Genomic DNA, 22,430 nt, shown 5'->3' with positions numbered 1-22,430 from the left:
GCACGAACCCACGCACACACACACACACACACACACACACACACACACACACACACACACACACACACACGTACACACATCTAACACATTAATAACAACTAAATACGCCACGTGTTTAAATACTTCTGAATTAAATGAAGAGTTTATTTCCATCTATATATCAACCATTTTTTTTGTTTTTTCATCAGAAAGGATTGCTTATGGATACCTTCATGTGTAAAATATTACTGTTCTCAGATTTGTTATGAATAGATTTTAGATGTGTATGAAAATGTAGTTTTTTTTTGCAAAACGCATTGTTTAGCTGGAATGGAAGGTTTGCATCCTGTATATTTATTAGGATCAATGCACTCAATGTATGTCGCTCTGGATAAGAACATCTGCTAAATAACTAAAATGTCAAATGTAAATGTTTTACATACATGTCTCATATTACTGTATTATATTATTATTATAAATATGTATATACAGTACCAGTCAAACGTTTGGACATACCTACTCATTCAAGGGTTTTTTCTTATTTTTACTTTTATCTATATTGTAGAATAGTAAAGACATCAAAAATATGAAATCACACATATGGAGTCATGTAGTAACCAAAAAAGTGTTAAACAAATCAAAATATATTTTAGATTTTAGATTCTTCAAAGTAGCCACCTGCCTTGATGACAGCTTTGCACACTCTTGGCATTCTCTCAAGCAGCTTCACCTGGAATTGTTTCCTTCAGTCTTGAAGGAGTTCCCATATATGCTGAGCACTTGTTGGCTGCTTTTCCATCACTCTGTGGTCCAACTCATTCCAAACCATCTCAATTGGGTTGAGGTGAGGTGATTGTGGAGGCCAGGTCATCTGATGCATGCACTCCATCACTCTCCTTCTTGGTCAAATAGCCTTTACACAGTTTGGAGGTGTGTTTTGGATCATTGTCCTATTAAAAAACAAATGATAGTCCCACTAAGCACAAACCAGATGGGATGGCATATCGCTGCAGAATGCTGTGGTAGCCATGCTGGTTATGTGTGCCTTGAATTCTAAACAAATCATTGACAGTGTCACCAGCAATGCACCCCCACACCATCACACCTCCTCCATGCTTTACGGTGGGAACCACACATGCAGAGATCATCCGTTCACCGACTCTGTGTCTCACAATGACACAGCGGTTAGAACCAAAAATCTCAAATTTAGACTCATCAGACCAAAGGACAGATTTCCACCGGTCTAAGTCCTTTGCTCGTGTTTCTTGGCCCAGGCAAGTCTATTCTCCTTATTGGTGTCCTTTAGTAGTGGTTTCTTTGCAGCAATTCGACCACGAAGGCCTGATTCATGCAGTCTCCTCTGAACAGTTGATGTTGAGATGTCTGTTACTTGAACTCTGTGAAGCATTTTTTTGGTCTGCAATTTCTGAGGCTGGTAACTCCAAGGAACTAATTGTCTGCAGCTGATGTAACTCTGGGTCTTCCTTTCCTGTGGCGGTCCTCACGAGAGCCAGTTTCATCATAGCGCTTGATGGTTTTTGCAATTGCACTTGCACTTGAAGAAACGTTCAAAGTTCTTGAAATGTTCCAGATTGATTGACCTTAATGTCTTAAAGTAATGATGGACTGTCGTTTATCTTTGCTTATTTGAGCTGTTCTTGACATAATAAGGACTCTTTTAGGACTCTTTTACCAATTAGGGCTATCTTCTGTATACCGGCCGTAACTTGTCACAACACAACTGATTGGCACACATTAAGAGGGAAATAAATGTACTTTTAACAAGGCACACCTGTTAGTTGAAATAAATTCCAGGTGACTACCTGATGAAGCTGGTTGACAGAATGTCAAGAGTGTGCAAAGCTGTCATCAAGGCAAAGGGTGGCTTCTTTGAAGATTCTCAAACATAAAATATATTTTGATTTTTGTAACACTTTTTTGGTTACTACATGATTCTAAAATCATGTGTTATTTCTGAGTTTTTATGTCTTTACTATTATTCTACAATGTAGAAGATAGTAAAAAATAAAGAAAAACCCTTGAATGAGTAGCTGTGTCCAAACTTTTGACTGGTACTGTCTATACACTGCTCAAAAAAAGAAAGTTTACTGAAAGTAAAGGGGCTGAATAATATTGCACGCCCAATTTTTCCGTTTTTGATTTGTTAAAAAAGTTTGAAATATCCAATACACAATGATTGTGTCCCACTTGTTGTTGATTCTTCACAAAAAAATACAGTTTTATATCTTTATGTTTGAAGCCTGAAATGTGGCAAAAGGTCGCAAAGTTCAAGGGGGCCAAATACTTTCGCAAGGCACTGTATATAGCATTTGGCAAAAAAACATGATTTATTTGTCTCTCTGAAATGAAACCGTCAAGTGAAAGATATTGAACAAATACATGCTTGTCATTGAACAATGCCATGACATGATTGGATCGTGAAAAAATGTACACATTTTTCTCATAATTTCTTTAAACAATACAAGCTATTTTAATATTTCTGAAAATGGATATATAGCGTTTTGGAAAGAAACTCTTCAAATACTGATGGTTTGTTTCATAAAAAAGGAAAGCACTTTACCAGTCCTCTGTTCTCAAATGTAGATCCACCATGTCCTGTGAAGGGGGAGTGTCCATGTAAATCACATGGGCTTTATAAACATTGTTCATCAATAAGCTTTCCTTGGCACTTTATACATACACTAGAAGGGTGCAAAGAATTAGGTCTACTGTACCTCTCCCACAGGTAAAGATACTTTGAAATCATTACTGGCTGGAAGTTGCAGGAGTGGAACAGTAGATAAGCCAGTGACATTTGGATCTTCTACCTCACCCAATTTATCCTGGGGATACAAAAAATATGATTGTGGAATTTAAAAAATCATATGGAACTTGTATAAAGATAGGAAAGATATTGGTCAAGTAAATGATCAGTTAACCGCACCCTCACGCAAAGCTCTGTCTCCAGGTCTCTGTTGATGTAGTAGCGCAGAGTTTTGGTCAGGTTGGATGTTTTTTGAGGAGCAAGAATCTTATGCTCTTCTGGAAAGGCCCCACTCATTTTCAGGACCACATTCTGCTCCACTAGAACAATAACAACATAGATGTGGTTGCTCAGTTCAGTGATCTATGATCTCAGTTCAGTGATCAGTGATCTATGAATATCCTGTGTAGACCGGTCTGATTATGCACAGACAGACAGACAGAATGCATACATACATTGGGAGGTATTTAGAGAATAAGTGGCCCCTCCACTAGAACAATAACAACATAGATAATACATACATTGCAAGCAACTTTGCAGCAGGGGCAGTCTTTAGACTGATAGAACTTTCTTCTTTAATTTTGCAAACATTTTATGGGTCAAGTAAAGGCCAAACTATGTTCAACAGGACAGTAGATAATAATTTGAATGATACTCACTGGCAGTGGTCATCAGCTTTTCTATATTCACATCCACAGTAGAGAATGGGGAGGCCTAGGACAAAGTATACTACAATAAACAGCATATAGAATTGCCTTCTGTTCGTGGGTGTGAATTATTTGCTTTAATTTTGTACAGCATTACATTACACATACAGTTCCTTCAGATGGTATTCACACCCCTTAATTTATTGTACAATTTGTTGTGCTACAAATTGGGATTGAAATTAATTTAATTGTATTTTTTGTTTTTTTACGATCTACACCAAATACTCTGTAATGTCAAAGTGGAAGAAAAAGTATGTTTTTAAAGATTTATGAAACAATAAAACACTAATATATGTTGATTAAATAAGTGTTGACATCCCTGAGTCAATACATGTTAGAATCACTTTTGGCAGTGATTACAGCTGTGAGGGTTTCTGGGTAAGTCTCTAAGAGCTTTGCACACCTGGATTGTACAATATTTGCCTATTATTATTTTTTAAACTCTTCAAGCTCTGTCAAGTTGGTTATTGATTATTGCTAGACAGCCATTTTCAAGTCTTGCCATATATTTTCAAGCCGATTTAAGTCAAAACTGTAATTAGGCCACATTCAAGCAACTCCAGTGTACTGTAAATTTGGCCTTGAGTTTAAAGTATTTGTCCTGCTGAAATGTGAATTTGTCTCCCAGTGTCTGTTGGAAAGCAGACTGTACTTGATTTCCTCTAGGATTTTCCCTGTGGTCAGCTCTATTCCGTTTCTTTTCATGCCCCCAAAAAACTCTCTAGTCCTTGCTGATGACAAGTATATCCATAACATGCTTGAAAATATGAATGTGTTTTGATGTGTTTGACCAAACATAATGCTTTGTATTCAGGACAAAAGGTTTTGCCACACTTTAGTGCATTATTGCAAACAGGGTGTAGGTTTAGGAATAGTTTAATTATGTACACTGTATTCTTTTCACTCTGTCATTTAGGTTCGTTTTGTGGAGTAACTAAAATGTTGTTGATTCATCCTCAGTTTTCTCCCATCACAGCCATTAAACTGTTTTAAAATCACCATTGGCCTCATGATGAAATCCCTGAGCGGTTTCCTTACTCTCTGGCAACTGAGTTAGGAAGGACGCCTGTACATTTGTAGTGACTGGGTGTGTTAATACACCATCCAAAGCATAATAATAACTTCACCATGCTCAAACTCATATTTATTGTCTGCTTTTTCAAATGTTTTACCCATCTATTAATAGATTACCTTCTATGCGACGCATTAGAAAACCTCCCTGGACTTTGTGGTTGAATCTGCGCTTGAAATTCACTACTTGACTGAAGGACCTTAAAGATAATTGCATGTGTTGGGTATAGAGATGGGGAAATCATTCAATAACCATGTTAACCACCTTTATTGCACATAGAGTGAGTCCATGCAACTTATTATGTGACTTGTTAAGCTAAGTTACATTTTTACTCCTGAACTTATTTAGGTTTGCCATAACAAAAGGGTTGAATACTTATTGACTCAAGACAATTCAGCTTTTCATTTTTTATTAATTTGTCAAAATTGTGGGGCATTGTGGGGTATAGTGTGTAGATCAGTGGCACAAAACCTCAATTTAATCCATTTTAAAATTCAGGCTGTAACACAACAAAATGTGGAAAAAGGGGTGTGAATAATTTGTTGGTTCTTATAGCACATTGCTATGTCCTGTCATTATTGACCTCATCATTATCCATCTCTGACCATCCTTGTGATGTTGACTTTGCCTTAGAATGATCAGCAAACCAAATGAATGCCCTTACCACGAGTACACCATTAGAGAGATACTCGCCAGCAGGCTCTTTACTGCAAACAGGGAACACAAGAAACAAACTTTTTTCAGTCATTGAAGTAGTTCCCTTACAAAAAAGGTGTTTAAAGCAGCAATCCTTAATTGAAACATTAACAAAGTGTTCTCCCCTCCAGTTTCGGTAAAAAGCTGAGGGATGGGGCTGAAGAATTGCAACCACTCTCAAATCCATAGACTACAGGTGTCACGACCGTCAGAAGAAATAGACCAAAGCGCAGCGTGGTGAGCGTACATTACTTTTTTTCTGATGTCGCCAACAAAAACAATAAACAATACCACACGACCGTGAAGCTTAAGCGAGATATAGTGCCACTAACAAAGTCAACTTCCCACAATCACAACAGGGAAAAAAGGCTGCCTAAGTGTGATTCCCAATCAGAGACAACGATAGCCTGCTGTCCCTGATTGAGAACCATACCCGGCCAAAACAAAAAAATACAAAGAAACATAGAAAACAGAACATAGAATGCCCACCCAAATCACACCCTGACCAAACCAAAATAGAGACATCAAAAAGGCTCTCTCAGGTCAGGGCGTGACAACAGGGTTCCCCAATAAGCAGCCCGCTGTCCAAATTCGGCACACGAGTGATTTTATTTGTTTTGTATTCATTTTGTTGTCAGATATAAAAGACTGCAAAATCACCCGGAAATTAAATTGCGTGATTTTATTTTATGAAATCTGTTCCCAAGTAATAGAGAGGCATGTTTGTTTGTATCCCAATGTAATTAAAGTTTGAAATTATTCAGTTTTTAACTATGTTTCGACCCCACGACCATCCGCTCAAGGAAAAATTGCGCCACAGCTGAATATACAGTTGATGTCGGAAGTTTACATACACTTAGGTTGGAGTCATTAAAACTTGTTTTTCAACCACTGCACAAATTTCTTGTTAACAAACTATAGTTTTAGCAAATCGGTTAGGACATCTACACTGTGCATGACACAAGTCAATTTTCCAACAATTGTTGACAGACAGATTATTTCACTTACAATTCACTGTATCACAATTCCAGTGTTCCAGTAGGTCAGAAGTTTACATACATTAAGTTGACTGTGCCTTTAAACAGCTTGGAAAATGCTTCTTGAGATGCTTGAAATGCTTCTCAAGCTTCTTGAGAAGCTTCTGGTAGGCTAATTGACATCATTTGAGTCAATTGGAGGTGTACCTGTGGATGTATTTCAAGGCCTACCTTCAAACTCAGTGCCTCTTTGCTTGACATCATTAGCAAATCAAAAGAAATCAGCCAAGACCTCAGAAAAAACTGTAGACCTCCACAAGTCTAGTTCATCCTTGCGAGCAATTTCCAAACGCCTGAAGGTACCACGTTCATCTATACAAACAATAGTACGCAAGTGTTAACACCATGGGACCACGCAGCCGTCATACTGCTCAGGAAGGAGATGCATTCTGTCTCCTAGAGATGAACGTACTTTGGTGCGAAAAGTGCAAATCAATCCCAGAACAACAGCAAAGGACCTTGTGAAGATGCTGGAGGAAACAGGTACAAAAGTATCTATATCCACAGTAAAAACGAGTTCTATATCGACACAACCTGAAAGGCCGCTCAGCAAAGAAGAAGCCACTGCTCCAAAACCGCCATAAAAAACAGACTACGGTTTGCAACTGCACATGGGGACAAAGATTGTACTTTTTGGAGGAATGTCCTCTGGTCTGATGAAACAAAAATAGAACTGTTTGGCCATAATGACCATCATTATGTTTGGAGGAAAAAGGGGGAGGCTTGCAAGCCGAAGAACACCATTACAACCGTGAAGCACGGAGGTGGCAGCATCATGTTGTGGGGGTGCTTTGCTTCAGGAGGGACTGGTGCACTTCACAAAATAGATGGCATCATGAGGCAGGAAAATTATGAGGCAGGAAAATTATCTATGTAGATAGAAGCAACATCTCAAGACATCAGTCAGGAAGTTAAAGCTTGGTTGCAAATGGGTCTTCCAAATGGACAATGACCTCAAGCATAATTCCAAAGTTGTGGCAAAATGGCTTAAGTAGTAGTAAGTCAAGGTATTGGAGTGGCCATCACAAAGCCCTGACCTCAATCCTATAGGAAATGTGTGGTCAGAACTGAAAAAGCATGTGCGAGCAAGGAGGCCTACAAACCTGACTGTGTTACACCAGCTCTTTCAGGAGGAATGGGCCAAAATTCACCCAACTTATTGTGGAAAGCTTGTGGAAGGCTACCTGAAACGTTTGACCCAAGTTAAACAATTTAAAGGCATTGCTACCAAATACTAATTGAGTATATGTAAACTTCTGACCCACTGGGAATGTGATGAAAGAAATAAAAGCTGAAATAAATCCTTCTCTCGATTATTATTCTGACATTTCATATTCTTAAAATAAAGTGGTGATCCTAACTGACCTAAGACAGGGAATTTTTACGAGGATTAAATGTCAGGAATTGTGAAAACTGAGTTTAAATATAATTGGCTAAGGTGTATGTAAACTTCCGACTTCAACTGTAATTGGGGACCCCTCGATTACTCTATGGATGCAAGGACTGACCATCCATGACATTATAAATAGTTGTAACAATGCTTTTAGGCTACACAGAGCTTGTTTACATTTACTTTGTTTACAAACATTGGAGACAGGTAGCCTAGCGCAGGGGTCTTCAACCTTTTATTGCATTAGAGCTCCTTTTAAAAAATGAAACATGTCACGAGCTAGTCATTTCTTCCTAACTTTCAAATAGGCACATTCTTCTCCTCTCACCTGCAACTCTGCCTCGGGTCCTTAGTGTACAAGAGAAAGTAGTGAAGTAGTACTGTTGTAGTGTTTTCTGTCAATATACCTGGTAAAATAATTTTCTCGCAAATTTCATATTTTCCCAAATGATGTTCTCAGTTTTACTTTTCAGTCTTCAAATTACAATTGTTCATAGAGAAACAATGACATTGGATGTTGTCAATGCAGCATGTCAATGCTTAAAACATATATATTTTTTAATTGGTCTGGAAGAAATTTAGACTTTTGAGTGTATTTCCTCTTTAATTGTGCATCTGGCCCTTTAATTGAGCATCTAGCAAGTGAGGAATGTGCAATGTGCCGGTCTAGAGATGGTTCTGTACTACAGCAGCTCATGGCAAATTTTTCAAATAACAAATAATAGATGCAAATGATATACTTTACTTACTCATGATATACTTCTGACAGGAAAGCCTACTTTACAATTAACATTTAATATAAAGGTTTTGGGGAAAGTATTTCTGTCAACCCACAAGGAGGTTATCACATCCACTGGCTACACATGGGAGTGATAAACAAGCGCGGCACAGAGGGGCAATATTGCAGGAAATGAATTGGCTTTTTAAGCCAATAGTGGCTAACCAGGTGTGGGATAATGTCAATGTTGCGTTGATTAGATAGTCGCTAGGAGATATTTGTGAGATTTGTTTATGACAGTTTACGGTGGAACTAGGGCTGTGGCAGTCACAAAATATTCTCAGCCGGTGATTGTCACACAAATAATTGTTGGTCTCATGGTAATTGACAGTTAATTAACATAAAGACATTTAGCATCTCCTGGCTTCCACTGCCTCTGATGAATATCTACATTTTAAAAAGTCTAATAAATTAATGTAATATAGCCTACACTTCACAGTAAATATATTATTTACTTTAGACAGGTCTAAAGATGCACGATATGAAGAAAATGTAGCCTATTTCAGAAGACCAGAATATCATACTCTGAGTTGTCCTTACGTTAGGTCCTGATCTGGTTACGTCAAATGGCTGTGGGCTACACTAGTTCATATAGCAGACAAGATTTGCTTAGCATTCCGTGGCATTATTTTATAGTATGAAGAATTCAATTGAACAAAGCTGAATAAAATAGAAAGGATATTTTCTCCAAACGATTTGAGGAAGTGTGCACATGCGGCTATGTTGAGCCGTTAATGAACAAAGAAATAGATATTTACTATACAAACGTTGGTCTATATGTTTTGATTTTTAATACATTGTAAGGCTGCATGACGCAACTCTAATGATGATTTGAAAAAAGTCACTTGAAAGGCATGAGCTCAGTTTTTTTTGCTGCAGGCTGTACACACTTCATCAGTCTCTCATTCACAATTTGACAAGCACTTGATAATGCCTGGAATTTCGCGGTGGCATCCCCTTTCTGTGGCCATAATGCACCCTAAAAAAATCCATGCCTTTTGCGGCCAGTGGCGGTTGTGCCCTTTTCCCTGAGGGGTGCGCGCTCAGAATCACCTCTCACTCACATGGCTCTCCATCAAGTGATCGGGTCTTTCTGACAGGTTACAAGTGAAGGCAGACATATGTGGGCATCCTTATCCAATTCTGAGGTGCATATTGAAGATATTGGAAGAACTGTCCACATTTACTTTTCATCAGCCGAGAAGATGAGTAGGCCTAACAAACAGCAAAAGCACTAGCCTATGTCAATCTACTATCTCCCATAGTACAAACGTTGACCTATTCTATTCTGTGCAATAAATAAATATTCCAAACATAGTCTGGGACAGTTGTGGGATACGATACATCCCAAATTAATATAACCACTAGCATCAAAACATGTTTTTAACGCGATGTGACTGACGCAGCAGATCAGAACGTTTAGCTTAAAATGTTGAGAAGCTATTTGGATATTTCTTCACATTATAAGTGTAGAAATGAGCACATGGTAGTAGGCTATCAGCCGAATGTTCCATTAGCAGAAAACACCATTATCAAAAGTGACCATAAATGCAATTATGCATGTAATGCTTTAATTATAAAGGCGCATTTTTATGGTGAAAATGATTTTCCCCAAACTTGAAACTCAGGCGCTGTTTATGTAAGCCAGTTAGGCTCTAAACCCCTTGTAAAGCAGATTAACGTGCTTAATTTATTTGGCCACTTTAGTTGTGATACAAACCTTATCAAAACATACCGTATAGGCCTGTGGGCTAGGCTACATGAGGTGTGCGACTATGATTAGAAAAAGACGCAGAAAAAGGCATTGTTTCTTATTCTGGGCATCATTCACAAGTGATACTATATAATTCACAAGTGATAGGCTAATATTGTCATGTATTGTCATGTTGTGTGTTTCTGTCCTTTTTCTTCACCCTGTCTCCCTCTGCTGGTCGTTGTTAGGTTACCTTTTCTCCCCCTCTTTCCCCCAGCTGTGCCTTGTCTCCTCCTAACTACCCATTCACCCCGTTTCCCACCTGTTCCCTTTTTCCCTCTGATTAGGTCCCTATATCTCTCTGTTTTTGTTCCTGTCCTTGTCGGATTCTTGTTTGTTGTGTTTCATGCCTGAGCCAGACTATCGTCATGTTTGCTGTAACCTTGTCCTGTCCTGTCGGAATCTGCCGGTCTATCTGAGCCTACCTATGTTTGGTTATTAAAGAAGCTCTGTTTAAGTTAATTCGCTTTTGGGTCCTCATTCACTCTCCGTGACAGAAGAATCCGACCAAGAATGGACCCAGCGACTTCGGATCCTCTCCACTCAGCCGTCGAGATCCAGGGAGCGATGCTAGGCAGACACGAGCAGGAATTGTCTGCTGCTCGACATGCCGTTGAGACCCTGGCCACCCAAGTCTCCAACCTCACAGAACAGGTTCACCATCTCCGCCTCGATCCACCGGCCACTTCCAGGGCTTTCGAATCTCCGGAGCCCAGAATCAATAACCCGCCGTGTTACTCTGGGGAGCCCACTGAATGCCGCTCGTTCCTCACCCAGTGTGATATTGTGTTTTCTCTCCAGCCCAACACTTACGCCAGGAGCACTGCTCGTGTCGCCTACGTCATATCTCTCCTTACTGGACGGGCTCGTGAGTGGGGCACGGCAATCTGGGAGGCAAGGGCTGAGTGTACTAACCAGTATCAGGACTTTAAGGAGGAGATGATACGGGTTTTTGATCGATCTGTTTTTGGGGAGGAGGCTTCCAGGGCCCTGTCTTCCCTATGTCAAGGCAATCGATCCATAACTGACTACTCTATTGAGTTTCGCACTCTTGCTGCCTCCAGTGGCTGGAACGAGCCGGCCTTGCTCGCTCGTCTTCTGGAGGGTCTCCGCGCAGAGGTAAAGGATGAGATTCTCTCCCGGGAGGTTCCTTCCAGCGTGGATTCCTTGATTGAACTCGCTATTCGCATTGAGCGACGGGTTGATCTTCGTCACCGAGCTCGTGGAAAGGAGCTCGCGCGCTCCGTTGCCCCCCTCTCCGCATCACTACCATCTTCCTCTGCCGGCTCGGGAGCTGAGCCTATGCAGCTGGGAGGTATCCGCATCTCGACTAAGGAGAGGGAACGGAGAATCACCAACCGCCTCTGTCTCTATTGCGGTTCTGCTGGTCATTTTGTCACTTCATGTCCAGTAAAAGCCAGAGCTCATCAGTAAGCGGAGGGCTACTGGTGAGCGCTACTACTCCTGTCTCTCCTTCAAGATCCTGCACTACCTTGTCGGTCCATCTACGCTGGACCGGTTCGTCAGCTTCCTGCAGTGCCTTAATAGACTCTGGGGCGGAGGGCTGTTTTATGGACGAGACCTGGGCTCGGGAACATGACATTCCTCTCAGACAGTTAAGGGAGTCCACGGCCTTGTTCGCCCTGGATGGTAGTCCTCTCCCCAGGATTCAGCGTGAGACGCTACCTTTAACCCTCACTGTTTCTGGTAATCATAGCGAAACCATTTCTTTTTTAATTTTTCGTTCACCTTTTACACCTGTTGTTTTGGGCCATCCCTGGCTAGTTTGTCATAATCCTTCCATTAATTGGTCTAGTAATTCTATCCTCTCCTGGAACGTCTCTTGTCATGTGAAATGTTTAATGTCTGCTATCCCTCCTGTTTCCTCTGTCTCTTCTTCACAGGAGGAGCCTGGTGATTTGACAGGGGTGCCGGAGGAATATCACGATCTGCGCACGGTGTTCAGTCGGTCCAGGGCCACCTCTCTTCCTCCACACCGGTCGTATGATTGTAGTATTGATCTCCTTCCGGGAACCACTACCCCCCGGGGTAGACTATACTCTCTGTCGGCTCCCGAACGTAAGGCTCTCGAGGATTATTTGTCTGTAGCTCTTGACGCCGGTACCATAGTCCCCTCCTCCTCTCCCGCCGGAGCGGGGTTTTTTTTTGTCAAGAAGAAGGACGGGTCTCTGCGCCCCTGCATAGATTATCGAGGGTTGAATGACATAACAGTTAAGAATCGTTATCCGCTTCCTCTTATGTCCTCAGCCTTCGAGATCCTGCAGGGAGCCAGGTTTTTCACTAAGTTGGACCTGCGTAACGCTTACCATCTCGTGCGCATCAGGGAGGGGGACGAGTGGAAGACGGCGTTTAACACTCCGTTAGGGCACTTTGAATACCGGGTTCTTCCTTTCGGCCTCGCTAACGCTCCAGCTGTCTTTCAGGCATTAGTCAATGATGTCCTGAGAGACATGCTGAACATCTTTGTTTTCGTTTACCTTGACGATATCCTGATTTTTTCACCGTCACTCCAGATTCATCTTCAGCACGTTCGACGTGTCCTCCAGCGCCTTTTAGAGAATTGTCTTTTTGTGAAGGCTGAGAAGTGCACTTTTCATGCCTCCTCCGTCACATTTCTCGGTTCTGTTATTTCCGCTGAAGGCATTAAGATGGATCCCGCTAAGGTCCAAGCTGTCATTGATTGGCCCGCCCCTAAGTCACGCGTCGAGCTGCAGCGCTTTCTCGGCTTCGCGAACTTCTATCGTCGTTTCATCCGTAATTTCGGTCAGGTGGCAGCTCCTCTCACAGCCCTTACTTCTGTCAAGACGTGCTTTAAGTGGTCCGTTTCCGCCCAGGGAGCTTTTGATCTCCTCAAGAATCGTTTTACATCCGCTCCTATCCTTGTTACACCTGACGTCTCTAGACAGTTCGTTGTCGAGGTTGACGCGTCAGAGGTGGGCGTGGGAGCCATTCTTTCTCAGCGCTCCCTCTCTGACGACAAGGTCCACCCATGCGCGTATTTTTCTCATCGCCTGTCCCCGTCGGAACGTAACTATGATGTGGGAAACCGCGAACTGCTCGCCATCCGGTTAGCCCTAGGCGAATGGCGACAGTGGTTGGAGGGGGCGACCGTTCCTTTTGTCGTTTGGACTGACCATAGGAACCTTGAGTACATCCGTTCTGCCAAACGACTTAATGCGCGTCAGGCGCGTTGGGCGCTGTTTTTCGCTCGTTTCGAGTTCGTGATTTCTTATCGTCCGGGCTCTAAGAACACCAAGCCTGATGCTTTATCTCGTCTCTTCAGTTCTTCAGTAGCCTCCACTGACCCCGAGGGGATTCTCCCTGAGGGGCGTGTTGTCGGGTTGACTGTCTGGGGAATTGAGAGGCAGGTAAAGCAAGCGCTCACTCACACTCCGTCGCCGCGCGCTTGTCCTAGGAACCTTCTTTTCGTTCCCGTTCCTACTCGTCTGGCCGTTCTTCAGTGGGCTCACTCTGCCAAGTTAGCCGGCCACCCTGGCGTTCGGGGTACGCTTGCTTCCATTCGCCAGCGTTTTTGGTGGCCCACCCGGGAGCATGACACGCGTCGTTTCGTGGCTGCTTGTTCGGTCTGCGCGCAGACTAAGTCCGGTAACTCCCCTCCTGCCGGCCGTCTCAGGCCGCTTCCCATTCCCTCTCGACCGTGGTCTCACATCGCCTTAGATTTTGTCACCGGACTGCCTTCGTCAGCGGGGAAGACTGTTATTCTTACGGTTGTCGATAGGTTCTCTAAGGCGGCTCATTTCATTCCCCTTGCTAAGCTTCCTTCTGCTAAAGAGACGGCACAAATCATCATCGAGAATGTTTTCAGAATTCATGGCCTTCCGTCAGACGTCGTTTCGGACAGAGGTCCGCAATTCACGTCTCAATTTTGGAGGGAGTTTTGCCGTTTGATTGGGGCTTCCGTCAGTCTCTCTTCCGGCTTTCACCCCCAGTCTAACGGTCAAGCAGAACGGGCCAATCAGACTATTGGTCGCATCTTACGCAGTCTTTCTTTTCGCAACCCTGCGTCTTGGTCAGAACAGCTCCCCTGGGCAGAATACGCCCACAACTCGCTTCCTTCGTCTGCGACCGGGCTATCTCCTTTTCAGAGTAGCCTCGGGTACCAGCCTCCGCTGTTCTCATCTCAGTTCGCCGAGTCCAGCGTCCCCTCCGCTCAGGCTTTTGTCCAACGTTGCGAGCGCACCTGGAAGAGGGTCAGGTCTGCACTTTGCCGTTATAGGACGCAGACTGTGAGGGCTGCTAATAAGCGTAGAACTAAGAGTCCTAGATATTGTCGCGGTCAGAGAGTTTGGCTCTCCACTCAGAACCTTCCCCTTAAGACGGCTTCTCGCAAGTTGACCCCGCGGTTCATTGGTCCGTTCCGTATTTCTCGGGTCATTAATCCTGTCGCAGTTCGACTTCTTCTTCCGCGATACCTTCGTCGCGTCCACCCGGTCTTCCATGTCTCCTGTATTAAGCCCGTTCTTCGCGCCCCCGCTCGTCTTCCCCCCCCCCCCCCCATCCTTGTCGAGGGCGCACCCATCTACAGGGTCCGCAGGATTTTGGACATGCGTCCTCGGGGCCGTGGTCACCAGTACCTCGTTGATTGGGAGGGGTACGGTCCTGAGGAGAGGAGTTGGGTTCCCTCTCGGGACGTGCTGGACCGTGCGCTGATCGAGGATTTCCTCCGTTGCCGCCAGGTTTCCTCCTCGAGTGCGCCAGGAGGCGCTCGGTGAGTGGGGGGGTACTGTCATGTATTGTCATGTTGTGTGTTTCTGTCCTTTCCCTTCACCCTGTCTCCCTCTGCTGGTCGTTGTTAGGTTACCTTTTCTCCCCCTCTTTCCCCCAGCTGTGCCTTGTCTCCTCCTAACTACCCATTCACCCCGTTTCCCACCTGTTCCCTTTTTCCCTCTGATTAGGTCCCTATATCTCTCTGTTTTTGTTCCTGTCCTTGTCGGATTCTTGTTTGTTGTGTTTCATGCCTGAGCCAGACTATCGTCATGTTTGCTGTAACCTTGTCCTGTCCTGTCGGAATCTGCCGGTCTATCTGAGCCTACCTATGTTTGGTTATTAAAGAAGCTCTGTTTAAGTTCATTCGCTTTTGGGTCCTCATTCACTCACCGTGACAAATATTGTCACCCCATCAGACTATTCTTGATTTAATCTTGTTTTTACATATACTAAATAATATATGTGTGAATTTGTATTTATTTAGAATGGACCATTATCATGCACCTGTATCGAAACAGGGGCAGCAGGAAAAAATATATGTAATCGATGCACTTAAATAGCGAATGGAGGACGCTGTTCCCGTGGTTCATTTTCATGCCAGCCAGGTAGGCTATACTCCTGTTGTAAATATAAACAAAGTGCTTAAAATTAGGAAAGTTGAGAAATAAATATAAACTCAGCGAAAAAAGAAACGTCCCTTTTTCAGGACCCTGTCTTTCAAAGATAATTCGTAAAAATCCAACTAACTTCACAGATCTTCATTGTAAAGTGTTTAAACACTTTCTTGTTCAATGAACCATTTACAATTAATGAACATGCACCTGTGGAACGGTCGTTAAGACACTAACAGTTACAGACGGTAGGCAATTAAGGTCACAGTTATGAAAACTTAGGACACTAAAGAGGCCTTTCTACTGACTCTGAAAAACACCAAAAGAAAGATGCCCAGGGTCCCTGCTCATCTGCGTGAACATGCCTTAGGAATGCTGCAAGGAAGCATGAGGACTGCAGATGTGGCCATGGCAATAAATTGCAATGTCCGTACTATGAGACGCCTAAAACAGCACTACAGGGAGACAGGACGGACAGCTGATCCTCCTCGCAGTGGCAGACCACGTGTACCAACATCTGCACAGGATCAAGTACATCCGAACATCACACCTGTGGGACAGGTACAGGATGGCAACAACAACTGCCCGATTTACACCAGGAACGCACAATCCCTCCATCGGTGCTCAGACTGTCCGCAATAGGCTGAGAGAGGCTGGACTGAGGGCTTGTAGGCCTGTTGAAAGGCAGGTCCTCACCAGACATCACCGGGAAACAATGTCGCCTATGGGCACAAACCCACCGTCACTGGACCAGACAGGACTGTCAAAAAGTGCTCTTCACTGACGAGCCGCGGTTTTGTCTCACCAGGGGTGATGGTTGGATTCGCGTTTATCGTCGAAGGAATAAACCGAGGCCTGTACTCTGGAGCGGGACCGATTTGGAGGTGGAGGGTACGTCATGGTCTGGGGCGGTGTGTCACAGCATCATCGGACTGAGCTTGTTGTCATTGCAGGCAATCTCAATGCTGTGCGTTACAGGGAAGACATCCTCCTCCCTCATGTGGTACCCTTCCTGCAGGCTCATCCTAACATGATCCTCCAGCATACAATGCCACCAGCCATACTGCTCGTTCTGTGTGTGATTTCCTGCAAGACAGGAATGTCAGTGTTCTGCCATAGCCAGCGAAGAGCCCGGATCTCAATCCCATTGAGCATGTCTGGGACCTGTTGGACCGGAAGGTGAGGGCTAGGGCCATTCTCTCCAGAAATGTCCGGGAACTTGCATACTCTTGGTGGAGGAGTGGGGTAACATCTCACAGCAAGAACTGGCAAATCTGGTGCAGTCCAAGAGAAGGAGATGCACTACAGTACTTAATGCAGCCGGTGGCCACACAAGATACTGACTGTTACTTTTGACCCCCCTTTGTTCAGGGACAAATTATTCAATTTCTGTTAGTCACATGTCTGTGGAACTTGTTCAGTCTTGTTATCTTGTTATGGTCATACAAATATTTACAAATGTTAAGTTTGCTGAAAATAAACGCGGTTGACAGTGAGTGGACGTTTCTTTTTTTGCTGAGTTTAGGAGGCCTAGCCTATTGAAAGCTGATGGGATCCTCCTCTTTTTAATAGAGGCCATCACTCAGTTTTCTCGCACAACTGCATAGCCTATTGAAATGTTGCGCAACCGGAGCTCATGGGCTCTCTTGAAGCGTTTGGTTAGATTTTCGATTACATTTGCATTGATGTCAGAGTGATTAGAGGGACAATAGAGTGCTGAGTACCAGGCAGTTAGCAGGTTTGGTAGGCTACTAATGACCAGCAGCATCACAGCTTGGAGAAGCCTAATTACAGTGACTAAACGGTCACGTGGAATTTGACTGCCTTCATGACGGTCACTGCAACAGCCCTGGGTCGAACACCTGAAAATACTTTTAGAATTATTTGGAGGCACACAACTGGCCTTGCGGTTAAGAGCGGCAGGTAAACTAGTGGTTAAGAGTGGCAGGTAACCTAGAGGTTAAGAGCTTTGGGAAAATATCCTAAAGGTTGCTGGTTCGAAACCCTGAGCCAGCTAAGTGAAAAATCTGATGTGCTCTTCAGCAAGGCACTTCATCCTAATTGCTGTGGATAAGAGTGTCTGCTAAATGAATAATTGTTTTGTTACATGTGAAACTGCAAATTTGATTTTTACTATCACATTTGGAGAAACAATCACAATGGAAAGTTTTTCACATAAGAAACTGTAATTGAGATTGTTTTTCACATGTGAACTTGCAATTCCATAGGTGAAATTTAAGCTCAACTTGTGAAAACAGCTATTTCACTTGTGCTTTTTTGTAAGGGTTGTTACAACAAAACTTTTAATCCTCTTCTGCTTTGATAGCAGTCCCACAATGGCATGGATGTCAAAGTTGACACTCACCTCTCCAGCAACTCAAACTCAACCCACAATTCATCTTTGGTCTGAAATAGAGAGGAGGCATAGGAGACTAAGGATGTGATTCATTAATTACATATTCTAGTTATATTCCTTAGCGCTAGAACATGTCCTACCGGTTCACAGATGAAGGTCTTGGTCTCCTTCTTCCCAGGGATGAGGTTATTGATGTCAAACACTACGGTGGAGCACAGGTCATCGTCATTGCCAATGAAACTGTCCTCATCGTACACTTTCAACTCCACGATATTCTGAAAAGACAAGGGCATCTCTTTATCACAATTGGATGTACTGTATTTTGATTTACAGCATACGTTTGTTTACACATGCAAAACTAGTAAGTCTATAAACTCTCTTTCTGGAATTGACTGGAATTTTCACACAAGATAACGCATTCCTTTTGCAATTCTAATCTGTTCCATGGCATGTGAAATAACACGATAACCTATTATTTTCAATATATTTAAGGGAAAAAAATGCATCCAAACTAGCTTTTCAGGTGTTTGTGAAAGCAAAGTCGGGTAGAAAGTATTTTTTATGTTTTAAAATTCAATTGGTGTTACAATAAAATGTATTATTTGAGCTGCACAAAAGTAAGTCACTGCATTTGTGTAGTTTGCTTAAAGTGTGTAGCAGCCTTAAGGGGATTCCAAGGGATGTGACTTACCAGCATGCCCGAACACCCAAAATGTGTAGCTACGCCTGTCATTCAATGTTGCCAACTCCTCAGTAAGGAAAGTAGCTATATTGGCTGTCCTAAAAGTCGCTAGAAGTCACAAAATGACATCATCGCCTAATTTGCATATTTTGCCATGTGCATGTAATTGTGATGTATGCTGTAGGAGAGAGGAATAACGTTTGTACTTTCTTTTGTTTTTTTTAATGTCACAATTCCAACCCTCCTCCTTTATCCGGGCTTGGGACCGGTAAAAGTGACCCAAAAGAAACACTCTGGCGGAGTAACTTAGTTTTTAATTAAAAAAAAATAGCATTTCTTTTTTTTGTTTCGTTTTTTACATTTACATCGCGTCCTGAATGTAAGCCAGGGCGGAATCAGCCAGCTGCGGCTTTCCGCCTGCTCTGACTACAGCTGGGAGGGACTGCTGCGCGAGGACTGGGCCGCCTGTGAGTGCTTTGGGACAGGGCTGGGGCCCATGGCAGCACCCGCTGCTCTTTGAGAAGAGTAAGAACGGTACCTGCTTTCACCAAAAGTCTCCAATAACACCAGAAAAAGTAGATTTGTTCGCTAGTTGCCTTTTTGAAAATGTGTCTCTAGAGGGGTCTGAATACTCGCTAAATATATAGCAACAAAGTCGCTAAGTTGGCAACACTGCTGTCATTACACCCTATATGCAAATACATAAGATTTAGGGACACCATATCCCTCTGAGGTATATCTGCCTAGTGATTGGCATACTGTATGAGGGGGTTTACCTTGACGTGACTGTGGACCCTGAATTGGAAACTCTCATTCCACTCTGGGGTCTTGCTGTTGGGCACAGTTTTAGTACAGAGGGTCCTGGCAGACGCTGTGGGGAGACCTACAGTAACATAACAGTCGGACTCAGACCCTGCAAAACAAAACAAAATAAATATTATTATTCACCTGAAATAATTGTCTGCTGTGATAATGAATTTAGAAATCTATGAAAAGTATATTGAAAACAATATGACTCACAATAATCATGAGAGCAGTTGTTTATTGCTCGGAGTACGGTAACTGTCAGGCTCTGGTAGGTCATAACCTCTCTCTAATAGGGGAGGCAAAAACATACATGGTTACAAAAATACAAACACATACTACATGATTTTTCAAAGTAACCTACAGTGTTGTTTCTCAGTAGCCTACAAGGTTGTTTCAAAGCACCCTACAGCGTTGTTTCAAAGTAGTCTACAGTGTTGTTTCGAAGTAGCCTACAGTGTTGTTTCGAAGTAGCCTACAGTGTTGTTTCGAAGTAGCCTACAGGGTTGTTTTGAATGGTGAGCAGATGATGTTAACAAACCATAGAATAGCCTACCTGTGTATTTTGCCTAGTGGCGCACGCTGTTGAGTGTTGACCACGTGAGAGAAAAATGTGGTGGTGTTACGTTATACTACTATGCTAAAATGTTTGGTTCTGTTTTGTACAATAACGTGATCATTATGGGCTCTTGCAGACACTGATTCAGCTTTAATCTAACTTTATTTAATGACCACCATTCTCTTGAGTGGCCTGTTCTCTATGCGTAAAGTAAAGAATATACAGATGCACAGAACATGAAGAAGGAAATAAATTCCACAAATTAACTTTTAACAAGGCACACACACCTGTTAATTGAAATGCATTCCAGGTGACTACCTCATGAAGCTGGTTGACAGAATGCCAAGAGTGTGCAAAGCTGTCATCAAGGCAAAGGGTGGCTACTTTGAAAATTCTCAAACATAAAATATATTTTGATTTTTGAACAGGTTTTTCTAAACTACATAATTCCATATCTGTTATTTCATAGTTTTGATGTCTTCACTATTATTCTACAACGTAGAAAATAGTCAAAATAAAGAAAACCCTTGAATGAGTTTATGAGAAGAAAAATCATATATATATGATTTTTCTTCTCATAAAATGTTATTATTATTTTATTTAACTAGGCAAGTCAGTTAAGAACAAATTCTTATTTACAATGACAGCCTAGAAACAGTGGGTTTAACTGCCTTGTTCAGGGGCAGAACAACAGATTTTTACCTTCTCAGCTCAGGGATTTGATCTAGCAACCTTTCGGTTACTGGCCCATAGCTCTAACCACTAGGCTACCTGCCACCCCAACTTGGCTGGCCAAACACAATCACCCGCGGGCCACTAGTTGAGTAACCCTGGGCCTACACTGTCCTCACAAGTTCTCAGAAGATCTGTTGCATAAATATTCTAGCTACATATTTAAAATAAAGAGGTACCTTCAACATGGTTAGTTAATGTTCCTCCTACAGTAGGTTTGCAGAGAATTGAATGTCCTGTCAGCTGTCGGGTATCCTTCTCCCTGCAGAGTGGAAGGTATAAACACTATATAGGTGAGGCAAAATGGGAGGAGCCGCTGTTCCTCTTTTCTCAGGCTCAAGCATGTCAAACTTCACGTAGGTCAATGCGAATGTGGAGGAAGGTTGCTCTAAAGCTGTCCTTTATGAGATGTAGGGTTTATAAGGGCTCGGTTGCAACATGAAAAAATAACTATTATCAACAGCCAACATTCTGACAAGAGAAGCTGCTGATCAAAGCGTAATTTTATTAAATTGACGCCAGACACAAAAACCTTTCTATGTTCTGACATGTATGTATATATGTGTGTATGTGCTTGAATTGGACACAATTACACTTTGATCAGCAGCAACTCATCAGTATGTTTGCTGTTGGTAATAGTTCATTTTTCATTTATGTCATTCCATTCTAACAGAGGCCTCATGAAACCTGCATCCTATAAAGGACAGCTTTAGAGCAACCTTCCCCTACATTCACGTTAACCTGTATGGAGTGGGCACTGGCCGGGACTGGTCTGTCCATTAACAGTTATTAAATGGCCTTCAAAACCTTTAAATGAGCCGTCCGGGATTCGAAAAACAACAAAGCAGTTCCCCTGCCACTTGTTTTGGTAAAAATGGATGACCAATTCTAGATTAGGAATGGTACATAATTTTTTAAAACTTTGATGTTAATATAATTGTAAATAGACACTGCATACTGTAGCTTCAAAACATGGTTACATCATGGATGGTTCAGGTCGGCAGGTAGCCTAGCGATTAGAGCGTTGGGCCAGTAACCAAAAGGTTGCTAGCTTGAGCAAGGCACTTAACCCTAACTGTTCCAGGTTCATCATTGATAATGGCAGACACTGACAGTGAACCCACTCTGCCAGGGTGTCTCATTTCCCATTCACACATGCAAATTAATACACACTTTTACATGTGTGAAATAAGACAAATATAAGCACCATCACATTATTATTATTATAAATGCAGCATGAACTTAGTTTAACTGTCGTACCCCATCAGAACCCAAAATATAAGCCTGTTTTACTCCCATGTTTGTAAACAAAGTAAATGGAAACAAACATGATATAGACTCAAAACATGGTTTAAACTATAATTGTTATATAATAGATGGTCAGTCCTTGCTCTCATATCGCTGTCTATGAATTTGAGCGAGATTACATTTCTCTAGCCCCAACCCTCAGTTTTTTACCAAAACAGTGGTGGGAAATATGCTTCGTTATTGATTCAATTCCAGATTGGCCCTTTAAAGCTACAGTCTGTGATTTGGGAAGCGGTTCAAAGGTCATTTCAATTCTTGATATTTACCCATTTATTCTTGAAGAATATAACTTATAAATGTCTCATGCACTTACTGTCTGCCTTGTTAATATCCCAATGGGCCCATTCCCCCATGCACAACTGTCTATCTTGTTAATAATCCAATGGGCCCATTGCAACCAACATGTTAGCATATACATTTTTTAAACTAGGCAAGTCAGTTAAGAACAAATTC

The 22,430-nt window shown here is 42.5% G+C and overlaps 1 protein-coding gene across 1 annotated transcript in view; it reads right to left on the bottom strand.

Moving 5' to 3' along the window:
- LOC110528130 (cytosolic phospholipase A2 zeta) overlaps positions 1-21,059 on the bottom strand; it is a 28,718-nt gene extending 7,659 nt beyond the window's left edge. The window contains exons 1-10 of the mRNA XM_021609953.3: positions 20,849-21,059; positions 19,595-19,667; positions 19,351-19,487; positions 18,033-18,167; positions 17,902-17,942; positions 5,187-5,229; positions 3,403-3,457; positions 2,924-3,063; positions 2,715-2,822; positions 2,561-2,595 (exon numbers count right to left, since the gene is read on the bottom strand). Coding sequence (XP_021465628.1) covers positions 2,561-2,595; positions 2,715-2,822; positions 2,924-3,063; positions 3,403-3,457; positions 5,187-5,229; positions 17,902-17,942; positions 18,033-18,167; positions 19,351-19,487; positions 19,595-19,667; positions 20,849-20,857 — 776 coding nt within the window. The 5' untranslated portion in view covers positions 20,858-21,059. The remainder of the gene's footprint in view (positions 1-2,560; positions 2,596-2,714; positions 2,823-2,923; positions 3,064-3,402; positions 3,458-5,186; positions 5,230-17,901; positions 17,943-18,032; positions 18,168-19,350; positions 19,488-19,594; positions 19,668-20,848) is intronic.
- Positions 21,060-22,430: the final 1,371 nt, after the last annotated feature.

Source organism: Oncorhynchus mykiss, chromosome 1 (genome assembly GCF_057628025.1).
Source record: "Oncorhynchus mykiss isolate SJ-2025 chromosome 1, ASM5762802v1, whole genome shotgun sequence".
Classification (NCBI taxonomy): Eukaryota; Metazoa; Chordata; class Actinopteri; order Salmoniformes; family Salmonidae; genus Oncorhynchus; species Oncorhynchus mykiss.
The sequence above is the reverse complement of the archived record's forward strand: the minus strand, read 5'-3'. Positions and strand labels throughout refer to the sequence as shown.